At 39.1% G+C, this 17,651-nt stretch overlaps 1 protein-coding gene across 1 annotated transcript in view; it reads left to right on the forward strand.

The window, feature by feature from the left end:
• The window catches only part of CFAP43 (cilia and flagella associated protein 43), a 103,500-nt gene that overhangs the window by 11,375 nt on the left and 74,474 nt on the right, over nt 1-17,651 (forward strand). The window contains exons 4-8 of the mRNA XM_061193573.1: nt 1,674-1,841; nt 4,951-5,101; nt 10,486-10,645; nt 13,964-14,031; nt 15,707-15,838. Of these exons, the coding sequence (XP_061049556.1) occupies nt 1,674-1,841; nt 4,951-5,101; nt 10,486-10,645; nt 13,964-14,031; nt 15,707-15,838 (679 nt within the window). The remainder of the gene's footprint in view (nt 1-1,673; nt 1,842-4,950; nt 5,102-10,485; nt 10,646-13,963; nt 14,032-15,706; nt 15,839-17,651) is intronic.

Raw genomic sequence — 17,651 nt, forward strand, 5'->3', positions numbered from 1 at the left:
GAAACAGTGCGAGGCCGACAGGTATGGGGTGTCCCATAAGAGCTGTGTGACAGAGAGTCCAAGAGTCATCCCAGAAGGTAGTTGTGGTGAGCAGAGTCCAATCCTGCAGAAGTGAAGTTAGACAAGGACGGAGAAGTGCCTGCTGGGTTTGAGATGAAGGTGGATGTCAGTGGATCTTGGAGACACATAGCTATGTCGATGGAATGGTGGTGATGGGATGCAGATTTCCTGGAATGAGGAGAGAGTGGGAGTGAGAAAGAGGAGGCTGTGAGTTTAGAACAACTCACTCAGGAAGTCTGGCTCAAAGGGAGGGAGAGAGACGTGGAAAGGTGAGACTGAGGGAGGGCTTTTTTTTTCCCTTAAGATAGTACAGATGAGCGCTTAACTTAAGTGCTGAGTGGGAGGAGTCAGAAGAGAGGGAGAGTCTGAAGATGCAGAAGAGAAGGAATAATGGATAAACTAACATTCCTAAGAAGTCAGGACCTGTAGGGTCCAGAGCACAGGTGGTGAAATTGGCCTTAGGCAGGAGGAAGTATATGCCTTCATTGTAACAGAAGAGGAGAGGGAAAGAATGATACAGATCCTGGCAGGTCATTACACTCGATAGCAGAAATTTGGAGGAATTCTCAGCTGATGGCCTCTGTTTTCTTTGTGGAAATCAAAGCCATTTACTGAGAGTAAGAAGGAGGTGGAGGAGTTTGAGGCTTCAGGAAAATGGAGAGTATTAAAAAATCAGCACTTTAGAGAACAGGAGAGAAAACCAACCAGAGAAACACAGCAGGATTGGAGATGGTATAGAGGGTCCCTGGGGGTGGTAACCACGAATTTATAATGTCACTGACACACATAGTCCTGTGATCTTTCTTCTTTTCTCTCAACTGCCCAGGCTTTCAGTCGTATCCATCCAGGGTTGATGGGTTTTCCCAGGCATCTGAGGCAGAAAGTCAAAAAATCCAGGGAACTGGTGATACCAGCAAGAGAATGGTTGATATTGATGAATGGGACCTTTGTGACTGGGATGGAAAGAGGTGGAAGCAGCAGGGAGCTGATAGACAAGACGAGCTCCACACCTTTTAGTTCCAATTTGCATATCACAACCCTGAATGGAGTTCTGGCTCCATTCAGGAGCCAGACAGCTCACATTAATTTTTTTTCTGTATATGTCATCTAGCAAAGGGACTTGCTCATGATAGGCATTCAAGATATTCTCTCAAATAGGTAAATGATTTAGTCTGTTTTAAGGTACTAGTACTGTGATTTTAAAAACTCAGTAAATGATCTACTGGCATCAGTGTGTACAGCGCGTCTCGATCTATGAGGAGTACTCATGTGTACTAAGAGGTTTAGGTACCTACACTTACTTTTCAGCAAATGTGATGATATATTCCATTTTCTACATTTGAACGGGTCAAATCCAAATTTGATAAGGAGGATAAAACAGCCTTAGTAGCATATTGAAGAGTAATATTTTAAAATAGTTATTTTGCCTTCCTAGGAGGGCACACTATAATGATAAGCATAATTATTTATAAATTTGATATTAAGATCATAGATTAATAAATTATATCATAAATTCTCAATTTATGTAAATTGTTTTCAAATAATTAGATAAATGTTCTCAAGATATGAAATTCAAACGAATTATTTTTCACCAAACTCAATTTTCCTCTCAGGAACTGGGAATCAGGTGTCATTTTGTGCAAGAAATCACAACCCGGTATAGATGTGAGCCAGATGACCTTTAACCCCATGAACTGGCACCAGCTGTGCTTGTCAAGTCCAAGTGCAGTGACTGTGTGGACAATCGAAAGAAGTAACCAGGAGCATTATCTCAAAGCAAAGTAAGAGACTTCATTACAACACAACAAAGTGGGGATTTTTGTTTGCATTCATGTAACGTGATTGGATCAGTTTGGTGAATTAAGTGGCTTTATACGTGCATCCTTCTTTTTGTTTATTTGTTTTTTAAATGTTTTTAAATTAAGTTTTATTGGAGTATAGTTGATTTACAATGTTACGTTAGTTTCTGCTGTACAGCAAAGTGAATCAGTTATACATATACATATATCCACTCATTTTTAGATTCTATTCCCATATAGGTCATTACAGAGTATTGAGTAGAGTTCCCTGAGCTATACAGAAGGTTCTTTTTTTTTCCTTCCTTATTTATTTATTTATTTATTTTAAGCAGGTTCTTACTAGTTATCTATTTTATACATATTAGTGTATATATGTCAATCCCAATCTCCCAATTCATCCCACCACCATCACCCCACCCCCCTGCTTTCCCCCTTTGGTGTCCATACGTTTGTTCTCTGCATCTGTGTCTTTATTTCTGCCTTGCAAATGGGTTCATCTGTATATACGTGCATCTTAACTTAAAACGTTCTTTCTACATATATCAATATAATTTCCTTGGGGTGGTTGTTTGCATTTCGAAAGGATTCTCTGTGCTTTGATTTCCCACTGAGTTTCTTTTAAATATCAAGCTTTTCCCACATGGTTTAATTTTCCAAAATTGTATTTGCTCTTACTATTTCAAAACATGCCTATTGTGTATATATATATATATATATATATATATATATATATATTAAAATGTCATGTTTTCACTTTTTGCTCCTATTACTTTGATGCCCAATTGAAATCTCAAAAATAAGAAATTTTTATTTCTTACTATGGGAAGTGTGTAGATTATACCTTCAGCCACATTATCTGTAAACAAAAGGGTAGTTGCATGTGGTGAAGTTATGGAATTGCCTGTTTAAATAGAACTGGGTCAAAGAGAAGTTCTATGAGCAATGTCCTGGTGATAGCTGATAATAATGGTACCTTTGTTGAAAAGAATTCAAAGACTCAAGGTGCCCCTGAGCTGACCATTCTCATCATACTCCCCAAAGTCAAAGACTAAGGAAACGTTGGACATACACATCCTTGAAATTGCAGTTTTTGAAAAACTGCCTTCTTAAAGAGCAATGTAAAGCTAGTAAATGAAGTTTTCGAATGGAGAACCCTAAGAGAGGCACTTCTTTCTCCTCAGTATTCTTTATGTCTCAATTTCATTTTTACAAGAACCCACTGAATAGCCAAATCTGTCTCAAGGCAGAGTTGACAACATTGTACCTTTCTATAAAGTGGGTAATGTCTCTATCAGATCCTTGCCACGGCAGGCAAGTAATTTATCACATCTTTCTCTCCTTTTGCTTCCCTTGAATATTCTTCTTCAGTTCTGAATGTTGAGTTGTGATTTTTCTGTAAGCAAATAAAGTGGGAGGCAAAGTGAGTGGATTGTCCTGGATCAGAAAGCAAGCAGGATTTGAAAATACTTAGTTAAGTCTTGCATTTCAGTAGTTAGTACTGTTTTTGTGTGATCATTTTTCAGAATTATTCATCATTCATAAAACATAACCAAAGACATTTTGAGTTTAACACATAAAGCCATGAATTCTCTAAACTCACTTTTACAGCCATGTTGTGGTTTAAAAGTAAATATTTGGCAAATCTGAAAATAAATTCTTGATACTAGAGGTTGTAAAGGTAGCTGAATACAACCTACATTTACGTTTTTTTTTGGTCCATGTGTGTTGCCAATATTTAAAATTTGAGAAATTTCTCATAAATATACAGATTATGATTTTCTCTTGAAATTTTGGAACCAAAGTTCTCACAAGTCAGCAAACCGTCTTGGTTGGAACTGAGTGGTGCCTGCCAGCTTTAGGGGGTGTGTATAGAGAAAAAAACTCAGATTTTCTTTTTCTATGTAGGGAAAAGCCTAGTTCTTCCCTACTGTGTTTTTCTTCCCCATGAGTCTCCTTTAGTACTCACAGTGAACACTTCAATTCTGACATTTGTGGAGGAGGTTTTTCCCGGCACCAAGCAAGTCTCCTCAATACCAGCTGGGTGTCTTAGCATTCAACTCAATTCTGACGCTATCTACCCAGAGACAGAATCAGATTCCACAGGCCAAGGGTTCAGTCCTACAAGACTGTCCTCCCCTTTCTGCTTCAGATGCTAGCTGCAGCCCAGGTTGTTACCTGTACTTCTGACTAAGTGGCTATAGATTAGAGGTTTCAATGACCCCCTCCTTGGGTTCCATTAATTTGCAAGAGCAGCTCACAGAACTCAGGGCAACACTTACTTACATTTACTAGTTTATTAAAGGATATGATAAAGGATACAAATGAGCAGCTAAATGATGAGATACGTAGGGCGAGGTCTTGGAGGGTCTTGAATGAAGGAATTTCTGTCCCATGGAGTTGGGCTGCATCACCCTGCCAAGTGTATGTGTTCACCAACCTGGAAGCTCTCCAGACTCCCTACCATTGTGATTTTATGGAGGCTTCCTCATGTCGCATGATCAATTATTTGCTCCATTTCCAGCTCCTCTGCTCTCTCTGGAGGATGGGAGTTGGGGCTGAAACTTCCAAGCTTCTAGTCATGGCTTGGTCTTTCTGGTGACCAGCACCCATTCAGGAGCCATCCAGGAGCCCACCTAGAATCGCCTCAATAGCACAAAAGATGCTCCTAACGCTCTTATCACTTAGGAACTTACAAGGGTTTCAGGAACTCTGTGCCAGGAAACTAGGAAGAGACCTATATACATATTTTCCACTGTCTCACAGGAGGGAAAACACTTTGCCATCTGCCACAATCCTATCTGGCCACACATCACCTGCTTAACGCCTGTCAGTGTTCAAATTTACAATTCCTGCTTTACATATTAACTTTAAAATTTTTTGAAAAATCCCTATATACTTAATTTATGACTGTGTATTACTTGTACTTTTATGATATATATTTTTAAATCTAGTATTTGGTTTCATCTGGTTTTTCCTAGGTTTTTTTAATGAGTTGTAACACCTCCCATTTTGCTTACCACTGGTATGCAGCAGTTCCATCAGTGATTTGTTTCTGTTAATCTGATTATTCTGATGTCTCTTTTTTCCACAGGTCAGTAAAACTGCCTATGGAAGATGGGTCATTTTGTAATGAAACAGATGTAGTTTTTCCCCAATCATTGCCCAAAGATCCTATCTATGGACCTGTGCTCCCCGTGTCAGCCATTGCCGGACTAGTGGGCGAAGAGGCAGAAACTTTCAGGGTAACGACCTGGCCCCTCTCCGTGTTTGCCTATTTGCGTTCATGACCATCCCATGAGACGTGCAGGATAGAGAGGATCTTCCTGGTTTTTATTTCAGGCTAGCCCTGGAGGCCACGAGAGATGAAGGCTCTGGAGTTTTGAGTTTGGGTGACTAGGAAGATGATGGCCTTGCTAACTGAAACAGGGGGCCCAGATGTGATTTCAGTTTTGGACATACTGACTTTGGAGTGCTGGGCAGCATCCAGGTGGAGATGCCAGGTGGAAGCTGGCAACTTGGACCTAGTGTCAGGGAGGAGAAGGCAGGGCTGGAGACACAGTGTGTGGTCAGAGTCATTTCCCCAGAGAGGATAGTGGGAGCATGGCGGCGGGCAGGGGATAGGGGGTGAGGAAAAGGAGAGAGAGGGTGTCAGGGAAGAGAGCCGGAGAGGAAGGAGTCAGCCAAGAGACAGGAGGAAGAAGAGGAGCCTCAGGAGGAACAGTCACAGAAGCAGGAGCAAATCCAGGAGAAAATGAGGCCATGGAAAACGGTGGAAGAAAGCTTCATAAGGGAGTTTGCCAAGTTACTCATTTTTTTTCATTCAGCAGATACTTACCAAGCTCCTTGTAGGTAGCAGGCACTGTTTCAGGCAACAGGGTCGTATGGCGACCAACCAGGCATAACCCTGCTTCTTGGAGCTTCCATTCTACCAGGGAGACAGAGCGGCAACGCCACCAACACCAGAAGTAAAGAGATACAGCAAATCGTTGCGAAATGTGACAGTTATTACAACAGGATAAATGAGAGGTGGGCGTGGGGTGAGGGAGAGATTAACATGCTGCTCAAGGAAGGCCTCTGGGGAGATGACTCTGAAGGACAAGGAGGCGTTCCTCCGACTGTAAGCAGGGTAAAGAGTGTTCAGGCAGAGGGAACTGTGCCTGCAAAGGCCCTGGGGGAAGAAAAGAACTCAGCATGTTTGAGGAGCTGAGAAAAGAGCCCTGTGGCTGGAGCAGAGTAAGTGAGGGGGAATGAGGTGCCGTGATGGTCGAGAGCGAGGCAGGGAGCAGAGAGTGACACATGCAGGGCCTTTGGGATGAAGGTAAGGAGCTGGATTCTGCTGAGCCTCTGGAACTTGCGTTATGTGAATGCTTGTGTGAAAGCTCCAAGCCCAGGAGAACAGAAGTAGAGTTTCCCCAATGTTTCTGAACACTGCAGAGAATTAAGCTATATATGTTTAAAATAGTTCCATGTGATAAGTAGTTTATCAAAAAATCTCTGGCCAGCAAGGGAGAAGGTTGTATGCTCTTAGTATTTCCTCTAAAGGATGACAATTACTCACTTTTTTTAAATTACAGAAAATAACTAATTCCTTTTAATAGTACAGGTCTTACCCTTGGAAATGCAACCACATTCAGCCACAGTGGGGCAGCAAAGTAAAAACAAACACATCAGCCATCAAGGTTTACAACTTGAAACAATGTTTCTATGCTTAGTTTTTGATGCCAAAGAACATTTGATGCCCACATTTTCAACCATCTCAAACTTGTGTGTGTGTGTGTGTGTGTGAGTGTGTATGTGCAGCAAATTTCTGTGGGAGCCCCCATCATTCACCCTTTGTGCCAACTTGATGGATACTACATAAAACATTTAAAATTCAAGCAATTGTTCTTGTTATTTGAAAAATGCTATGAAATGCCTCCTTTAAATAATTAAATGTGGAGTTACAATTTTTAAAAAATGCTCATAATAAACAGACATCTTTATTTCCTAGGACTTTTGTAACTCAGTGCATTTTAACCTTTTTCTGAAAACAGAAATTTAATATTAAAGTATGACATCTCTAAATCATACAAGGAATATTATTAAAGCCATTTACTTTACATTTAAATTAGAAATCAACTTTCCCAGTATTTACTTCTTTCATCTTATAGACAAATAAGGTGAGAAAAATTGCTAAAACATTGAGTAATGTCTATACAATGAGTGAAAGCATAACTAAACTTAGATCTCAAATGTCTTGATTCTATTTCTTCCTTTGAATGAAATTTCTTGTGACCCAGTACCAATGGCAAAGAAACCAGTAATGACTTGACCTATTTAAGGGTCTTAAAAATTGACAAATGTGGATTTTTATAAAATTACAAATATTAAATACTCCCCTTATTTCTCTTACAGCTAACACTAGAAAGGCACATGATAGGACTTTAAATAGGCCCACATCACGTTACACAACTTATTTGGGGCATTAGAAATGGTATCCAGTAGTAGCATGGGGGAAATCAAAGGCAGATGTTATCTGGGAAGAAACTGGATCCAAGATAGTGAATTTAATCTCAAGGGTCCAGTTTTCTTTTTCCATCTACTTTTCTTTTTTTTTTTTAAGCAGAAGTTGCTAAATAGAAATTCCTTTTAAAACTCAAGTATTCTGACACATATTCAGATGCTTACAATTTCCAAAGCAATATTAAGTTGGGCTTGAGTTTTTTATATTTGGTCCTCAAGTGATCAAAATGTTTGATTCCAGAGGACTGAACAAGGAGGTGGTGTTACCAACAAATACTTTTAAACACTATTGGCACCTTTTCTTTTAAAATTCTCAATTTCCAGGATTGAAAATTATTGTTTCTGCTTGCACCACATAATATTACATTCATTTTTAAATGGCACAGAACATATTTACTGATGAAAGAAAGTAAAAGGAATACAAGCCCAGGTTTATCTTAAAGTAAGAAAAGCCACACACAATACTAGTTTAATATACCAAGGCAAGAAAATTCCAAGTTTTAATCCTCACCCTCTATGGCATACATACAGATTCGCTGGTATTGTGAGAACCAGATATGTGTGGTTTTTTAAAGATTTTTGAGCCCATTGCCATACGAGGTAAGAGTCTGTCTTTTTGTGATTTATTGTCTAAGGTCATCAAGACAACCCTGGCAAATTTTAAATAATGATGATTAAATAATGGTAGTCAGTGAGTAACTCTTTTCCCTCTGAGTCAAATCTCAGTTTAGATACCACAAAAATGTCATTAATCAGCAACAGTTTAATCCTTTCCAGTGGTTTTGTCCCCTTTTTTTTCCTGCCCACTGGGTGGCGAAATTGTTACTCAAGTATTTATTTTCTAACAATCCAAGGCTATGAGGGCATGAAATAGGCCAATCATACAATTAAAGACAATGTATCCTTTAAAAAAATTATCATGCGGAGTGCTCCTATGTATGATTTCTGCCTTAGTCATATTTCCAGGTCCATCCCAAATGATAATTCTCTCTCTGTCCACTTCCTTCACTCCACCAAGAACAAATTGCTTTCTCATAGATTCTCTTGTAATATTTAAACACTCTTCTACTATAGCCTACTATGTTTTCTGATTCTGATGTTTGTTGATACTACTTCTTCCCTCGATAGGTGATTATCCTATTGAGAAGAGGGTTCTCTTAGCATTTGGCACAATACCTGCTATATAATCAACACCCAATAAATGTTTGTGGAAATATCAATTATGCAACAAATTTATATCAGTTGGGAATCCAGCAGAGTAGTTACTTTGGCAGTGCTACACCTGCTTTACCTTGAACCTGTAAACCTTTCCTAAATTAAAGAGCAGTATATATTATTCAAATAACTGAGTATTTATTACAATGGTGGCTTGCATTATCGAAGAGTTTTGAATGAAAAAATGGCTGTTTATATAGGTTTACAGTATTCCCCAACTATGAAACCTATTCCACCTTCCCCTGCTTTATTTTTCTCCCACAGCACTTTCAACACATAACATTCCATATATTTAACTTCTTAACTTATTTTTACTCTGTTTTCCCTCACCAGGATGTAAGCCCCATGAGGGCAGGTTTGTGTGTGTGTGTGTGTGTGTGTGTGTGTGTGTGTGTGTGTATTTTGTTCACTGCTACATCCCTGTAATTAGAACAGTGCCTGTTATGTAGCGTAAGTATTTGTCAGATGAATGAATAAAGGAATGAAATACATATGGAGCTCTCAAGGAATTTAAGAATTCTGTTAATTTGGCCATTAGCTTATTAAAAATGTTTTCTGTCCCAAATAAGGATGTACCACTTTTATAATTAGAAACAAATAAAAATATTATTAAAAAATGTTTTCTGTTCCTATGGCTGTAAGGATGCCTAAAGAAAGCAAAGATGTTATGTTGTAGCTAATGCAATTCTAAATAATAGTATAGCATTAAAAAAAACTAATATAGTACTAAATGTTATATTATAAGCAAATACATCTGTAAATAGATAAATAAAAGTAAGGTAGTATGTTTGACTTGTTTAAATAGAAAGGAAAGAATGCCATGTTATGTTATGGTATGGTATGGTATGGTATGGTATGGTATGATATGCCATGTTATGGTACCCTGAATTCAGGATCTTAATGAGTGCTGTGGAGGGCACATGCCCAGAATAGCTACCATGGCTATTTTGACCTCTGGAAAGGAAAGCAGGTGGTCCAGGACTTACAAGGAGGCCTGCCCTGTGTGGACAGAAAGGAGGAGTGACCTCTCCCCTGCTGGACACAGTGTTTAAGGCTGCGGGGGGCATAACACTGAGATATTATCATCTAAGGCACAGATCAGCAAACTGTCACCTGCTTTTACATGGCTTCAAGCTAAGACTGTTTTTTACATTTTTAAGTGATTAAAAAAAAAAAAGGGATATGTGACAGAGACCTATGTGGTCCGCAAAGCCTATTCTCTACCTGGTCCTTTACAGGAAAAATTTGCCATAGACCCTTGGTCCATATTATTTTTAGTTCCCCAAACCAACATTTCTTCTAGGTACGTCCCAAAGATTTTGTGCATTTCTCTCTGAGTTTTCCATGGAATCAAAGTCAAGTAGGATGTTTCATGAACTAGAGAGGCTACCAGAGGCAGACAAAGTGTCCTCTTATTCCCCGTGACAGTTAACCAAGCCGAGGATCGAGGCCAACCTCTCCATAGCCACTCAAGGAAAATCACATTCATGTCCCCCTGCAGAACCAGGAGGGGAAAGGTTGACCAAAATCTTCCTCAAATGGTGTGATTTTAGCTAAACAATGACTTTCTTAGATCCAAGATATCAAAAAGTCCACCAAGAAACAGTGTAGAAGTTATTACTCAAGAATTTTGTGGGACTTCCCTGGTGGTGCAGTGGTTAAGAATCCGCCTGCCAATGCAGGGGACACGGGTTCGAGCCCTGGTCCAGGAAGATCCCACATGCTGCAGAGCAACTAAGCCCGGGCACCACAACTACTGAGCCAGCGCGCGTAGAGCCCGTGCTCCACAACCAGAGAAGCCACCGCATATTCATCTGTTTTGTCTTGGAAATTGTTTTTGCTGAGTATTTCTCTGGCTCTTAAGCTATGACTGTTGTCTTAACACAAGGTTTTAAATCTTTCCTTGAAGCCTAAAGATGATCTATATGCTTTGCTTCACCCGACTATGCACTGCTGGACTCCAACAAGTGACCTATATGTTGGCTGTGAAGAGGGTCATCTTTTAATGATTAGTGGAGAAAACTTGAAGGTAACTGTGCTTAATAAGATAGAAGACGGACCACCAAGGGGTAAGAAACTGCTTTGCTTTATCTTCCCAGAAGTGTAGCCATTGGTGATGGTTTTGCACTTGACAATGGATGTTGTGTTCACTATTTTTCTCTTTCTAGAGACATCTTTGATTCCTCCTTCTTTATCCTCTAGTTTATTACCGAGCCCTCTGGATGTTTCTTGTAGCTAACATGTTTATTGAGTGCTCTATGCTCTAGGCTTTCTGCTATCACTCTATATGTGTATTTCACATAATCCTTAAAACAAATTTGTAAGGAAATACATTTTTATCTTCATAATATAGATGAGGAAATGGAGGCATTAAGAGGTTAAGAAACATGCCCAAATTCACATAACTAGTAAATTATGGAGCTGACACCTGAACCCAGACAATGACTTCAGAGTCCAAGTTCTTAGCTACTATGCTATATCCTTTCCCATACATATGCCTGTTGTGTTTAATCAGCTAATATGCCTTCCACAATGACCCTTTCTCCACAAGACCTTCTTTTAAGACCAACTGCCATCTTGAAAATTACTTTTTGTTGCTTGGTTAGAACTTCTGAGAGAATCTGACCTATTCTCCTTGGATCTGGTGTCCATTCCTGGTCCCATCAGCTGTGGCCAGAGTTGGGCCTGAGTCAGAGAAGCCAATGTCACCTTGTGGGGGGCTACGTGTAGACACTTTGAGAAGGGATTCTCACCAGGGCAAGTTCTCCAACCTGACCAAGGCACTCTCCACTCCAATTCCTCTTATTATTTCACACCTTGATTTCTGCAGCAACCTTAGGGCTGACTTCATTGACCTTAATCTGCAACTGACCCAAATCAGGCATCTCATCCCTGCCAAACTGCGTTTCTTGAAGACCATTTTCAACATATAACTCAAGGACTACTTTGCCTTGATTTCAAGCCCTCTCTAATCTGATCTTACCTGCGCCATTAATATTATTTCCTGCTACTCCCCAGTATGAGTTTCCTGATCTAGCCAGTCATTTCTTCCCATCATTTTACAGACATAGCACCCAGCTCATTCCCTTGCCACCTTACTCTCTGAATCCTCCAGTTCCCAGCTCAAACACCACATCCTACAGCAAGTTTTCCCCAGCTGCATATCCCTTATCTGCTCCCTCTCCTGTTCCCTGACTCACTCCACGGAGAAAGTGAAGCCATTAGGTTCAACTTTCCTACCCCAGCCCCCATCTCTCTTCCCTTTACTGTCACCTGTACTCTCCAGGCCCAGTCCACCCTCTGGTCTCATGTCCACAATGCCATCCCTCAGCTCTCTAAAAACTAAGCCTCTTTTCTGGCCTATCTTTCCAGTTTCAGCTCTCCCGCTTGATCCTTTTAGAAGTTCTCATCATTCCTGCGCTCTCTCTAAATTCTGCCTGCTGGCATTGGTAGTTACCTTTGTCTAGGATGCCCTTCTCTTCCTTGTCTACCTGGCGAAATTATCCATTCTAGAGCCTTCCTCTGTCCTCACCCCAACCTACAGGCAAAATCAGGTGCCCCATCTGGGGTTCCATCAGACTCACTTCTTTGTTAGAGCCTCATCCTGTGCTGTTACAATACAACGCCCCATGTGCCTGTCTGTCTTTGCCACTAGTCACCAACTCTTTGAAGTTAGGAACTGTGACTTACTCAAACTTTGGCTCTATAGTTTAATTCCAGAGATTGCTAGGGAGTAAATTGGCACTTCTGCGTGTTTGTAAAGTGAATTATCAAACAATGTTTTGCATTTCCAAATCCCTATCACACTTATAATATTTTATACAGTTTAGGACTTAGTTGTATGTAGTCTTTCTTCTTTTGGCCACACCTCGCGGCATGCTGGATCTTAGTTCCCTGACCAGGGATCAAACCTGCGCCCCCTGCAGTGGAAGCGCAGAGTCTTAACCAATAGACCACCAAGGAAGTCCCTGTATATAGTCTTATATTGTTCACTATTTCCTTCCTGTACACTATTTCTTATTATTTTCATGATACATTATAAATACTTTCAAATAAATACTTATCTAGCTTCTACAATGTGGAGGACACTAAGCAAGGTGCCTCCGAGTTGACATAGGTGGCAAATATATAATCTCATAATCAGCACCTTCAAGGTGCTGATTTATATTTTATTAAAGAGAATAAGACAAGTTGACAAACAATTGCAGCCAGGAAAATTAAGATGTGAGGAGAACTTCATAAAGTGCTATGGGAATTCAGATGAGGGAAAACTGCCAAGTTAAGTCATTTTGTAGGTGGCATTTAAAATAGCCTTTAAAGGATGGGTTCACAGACAGAGATGAGGGTAGGTGGAATTTGGGGCAATGGTATCTGCATAAACAAGAAAACATGGGGAAGGCTGAGAAAAAGAAGTGGTCCAGTTTGTCTGGAGCATCGAGTGTTATGCAGGAATAGTGGGGAACAAAGGGACATCTATCTGATACCATATCTGACCTTGAATGTCTGACTAAGGCATTTATACTTAATTCAGCTGACAGTGGACTGACATCAACTCCTGAATGGGGATGTACCCCAGTTGGAATTGTGCTTGGGGAGATTAATTATCCATAGTTCAGGGAAGCACAATCCTAGAAGCGGGTGGCTATTAGTAGCAGGCACCTAGACTAGGCCAGGAGTCATAGCAACCTGGACTCTAGTGGCAGTTGGATTGGAAAGAAGAGACTGCTGGGGTGAATAGTCTTTGGAGAAAAGGACAGTATGTGTCTTAGCATCTGGCAAAGTGCCAAGCATGTAGTGTTCAGTAAGTAAAAGTCTGATACATGTCTCTGAGCCTTTGATCCTGTAGTTCTTGCGGTTTATCTACATAAAAGGTAATATGCTTTTTGTTACTTTCCCCAGGACAATATTTTATTAATAACAAAGTTCTTATAGATCACTTTTTCTTTTTACTTTTTTAAGTCCACTGTGTTTTATTTACTGAGGTATAAATTTATGTACCATAAAATGTACAAATCTTAAGTATACAGCTTAATAATAATATAGTTTTTGTCTTTTTTCTTTCTGACCCCTTAAAATCTCTGATAATTGCTTTCCTAAAAAAGAAAATATATTAACTATATAATTCCACAATGTTACTTCCATAGATCTGATGATACAGAACATTAAAAAAAAAAAAAACTTGTGTGATTTACATCAGTAGTCATTGCAAAGCAGCTTTTATTCTTCATTGTTTGAGAAGCATAGCACATATCCTGATAGGAAGTTGATTTGTGGAAAGAAGAATTACAAAGAAATGAATAGTCCTAGGAAAGCAAGTGAGATTAATTACTCTGCACAGCACTTTTAATTACGTGTCACCTGTTTTACCTTGTTTTTCTTTTCCAAAGTTGGAAGAAATCTTGTCAGTCCAGTCACCATGGCATATCAGAAGGGAGGCGTGCTTGCTTCTGGAATTGTAATGTATTTTTTTCTTCAAATTTAATTGCTTTCAAGAAAATATACAAACATCTGAAGCTAACACAACGTTGTAAATTAACTATACTTCAATTAAAAAATGGTTAAAATTTTATTTCAAATAGAGAAAAAAAGAAAATATACAATTTCCATTTGCTGCCATTTACTATGATGAGCCATAATTTGGGATGTCAAGTTCTGTCAGATTATTAATTAAAATTCTGTTTGGGGAGATGTTTATTGTAAAACTTTTTATTATGAAGAATTTCAAATATATACAAAATTAGAGATAACAGAATAATGATCTATCATATGTCTATCTTATTGCAAATAAGCAAAAACAGGATTAAAAAATCCAACCCCCCAAACACACACACACACACACACACACACACACACACACACAAAGGAGTCAAGTCTTACAGAGTTCACCAGCCAGTAAGTGGAGAAGCTGGGACTTGAACCCAGGTGTGGCAAACTCCAAAGTTCTTGCTCTCATTTATTAGGGCACATAGCCTCAGTAAGTATGAAAAGAGGTCAGATCAGGTTACATTTCCATGTGGTTGTAATCAATGCTAAGGTTTGGTGCCGACCTACACTAAAATCTCAGGTCTACTGGTAGCCGTCCCAGAACACTGTTAGCTTTGTGTCTTCTTTTGCCACAGATCACATCTCCAGGAACCTAAGGGCAGCTAGGCAATGATGTCAGAATGAGAGATGTAGCTCCACCAACAAGAAACAATCTGGAGCTCATTAACCTACATGTAGCTTGTAATCTCCTCTCCCCAACCTTGCAACGGACTACTTCCTCCTACATTTAGTCTGCATTTGTCCTTCTCAAGGCCACCCTTGGTGTGTTTTTTAACCTAGTTTAAAGGAGAGATTGGAGCATCTGCTCTGGTGAGGGATGGAGAATGATGATGGGCTTGGAGAAAGCACCTTGCACATTTCTCCCCCCAGGTCTCAAGTCTGAACCCAGCCATCTCACAAATGCCTACTCTTAGTTATTATGGGGTCTAATCTAGAAATGATAGGTGAATTTGCCCAAAGCCTTTTCATTACTGTAAAAATAACTTAAGTTTTTCTTGAGAGTAGTTAAATTAACCTAAAGCTGTTTACAACTAACTGATCAACATTTAACCAACCTTTTTTTACTGGATATTTGCCCTGTTTCTAGCACTGTGTGAAAAACTAGAAAAGAAAATAAACAGCACACTCCCTACCTTTGAGTCATTTAGAGATTTAGGAAATGCACATAATGATGATTATACATACATTAAGGCTAAGGTCTTTGAAGTAAGGAGACTTCTGGATACCAGCCACACGATAAACTCTGCCTCATCTGCCCCACCTCCTATATAATGAAGAATGTGTTAAGAAGATAAATGCTAAAGAAGTTCAAAGAAAGGAGAGATCAGTAAAATTTTAGGTAATTGAAAAATGTGTCACAAAAGAGATAAAATTGAAAATTGACCAGGAAACATGGTTAAAAGTTGGCTAAATAAAGGTAAGAAGCCAGGGCATTCTAGATAATGTAAACATAGATGATGATTCCAAAAATGAATAGTAGATGGTAATCAATAATTCTTAGCTTGTTTGATGAGGAAAGTATATTGAATACTATGCATTGATCAAGACTAATTTTATTCATTTATCTCATTGTTTTTGGTCTCTAGGATGGCTTTGTGTATTCTTTTCTTATTAAAGATACAAATTACAAAGTAGAGGATTTTCTTGAGGTTGAAGGGCCTGTGGAACATTTGATGTTTTCTCCCAGTTACAGAATGTTGCTGATTCAGACAGACAAGGTATGCTAGATGGTGGTTTCTTGACATGAAATTTCAGATATTATTATTATCATCATTGCATGACAGGAATGAAGGGCAGAGTGTGTTGCAGAATGATACACTACTAGTCAGGACTCTTTAGCTTGCAAATGAAAAAATACTCAATTTAAAAGACCTAAATAACAGAGGGATGTTTGTTTGTTTGTTTTTGTGTGTATAACTGAAAGCAAGCAAGGAATTGATATAAATCCAGGAGCTCCCATGGTGCTGCATGCCTTGTTTTTCTGCCATATCTTGGCTCTGTTTCCTCTCTGCTTCCTCCTTTTCTATGCAGACTCGCCCCTGTGGTGTCAAGAGAGTCTTCTGCAACTCCAATTTTGTATTTTTATCCTCTTGGTGACCCTGGTAGAAAGATACCAGTTGGAAAAAAATGTCCTGGAATCTAGACTCATTGTACTAACTTGGGTCACCTCTCTACCCCTGGGTCAAGTACTATGTCCAGAGGGATTCTAAACTCTCATTGACCAGGCCTAAGTCACATGTCTACCCTTGGACCCTGGGTAGAGTCAGTCCACCCAAACATGAACTGAGACTGGGGTCATGGGTGGTTCTCTAAGGAAAACACAGGTTCTGTAAGAGAAGAAGGGAGGGAAATAAATACAGGATAAAATCAAATGCCACCTGAATTATACTGTTGGGAAGACTCCTAGGTCAGGATGTATTAGTTTATATTGTTAGGCAATGATTTTAGATGAATTACAAGTAAAGTTCAATGATTTTCTGCCTAAAAGAAATTTAAATTTAAATATGGAATGACTTAAGTTTCTGTAATTACCAGAAGTTAAACTGTGCTAATGATGTTTTAATAAATGACAAATTTAAAATATCTATGGAGAACAGGAAACAATAAAAAAGTAACATAACAGAAGGGAGAAAGACAGAAATAGAAGTTCTAAAAAAGAAAAATATACTAACAAAGAAAAAATTAAATGAATATGTCTGACAGAAGACTGGAGAATCAATGAACTGGAAGATAGATCAGAAGAAGTTGTCCAGAATGAACCCAAGAGACAAAAGTATGAGAAATACAAAAGGGAGGGTAAGAGAAATGAATGATACAGTGAAAAGATCTAACATGTATTTGATTGGAATCCCAAAGAGGAGAGAGAGTGAGACAGAGGTAATATTTAAAGAGATATTTTCCAGAACTGATTAAAGACATGAATTTACAGCTTCAAGAGGCCCAGTGAATCCCAAGCAGGAAAGATATACACACTTAGACTTAACAAAGCGAAAGTTTTGAAAACCAAAGACAAAGAGAAAATCTTAAAAGCAGTCAGAGGAAAAAACAGATTATTTCAAAGGACTTTCAGTTACACTAACAGCTGACTACTCTGGCAATATGTAAGTAAGAAAGAGTGGAATGAGATCTTCCATGTAGTGCAGGGGTCAGGAAACTGTGGACCCATGGGCCAAAACCAGCCTGGTGCTTGTTTTTGTAAATAAAGTTTTGCTGGAACACAGTCAGACCCACTTGTTTATGTATTGTCTATGGCTTCTTTCACACTACAATGGTAGAATTAAGTAGTTGTGAGAGACCACATGGCCTGCAAAGCCTAGTATATTTACTAGCTGTCCTTTTATAGAAAATGTTTGCTGACCCCTGATTTAGTGAAATAAGGTTACTACCACCTGGAGTTCTATACTCAGGGAAAATACTTTTCAATACAGGGGTAAAAAAAGACTTTCTAGACACTCCAGAATTGAGAGTTTGTTAGCACATCATCACTAGAGAAAATTCTAAAGAATGTACTTCAGGCAGAAGGAAAATGAC

This window comes from Eubalaena glacialis, chromosome 1 (assembly GCF_028564815.1).
Source record: "Eubalaena glacialis isolate mEubGla1 chromosome 1, mEubGla1.1.hap2.+ XY, whole genome shotgun sequence".
Taxonomy (NCBI): Eukaryota; Metazoa; Chordata; class Mammalia; order Artiodactyla; family Balaenidae; genus Eubalaena; species Eubalaena glacialis.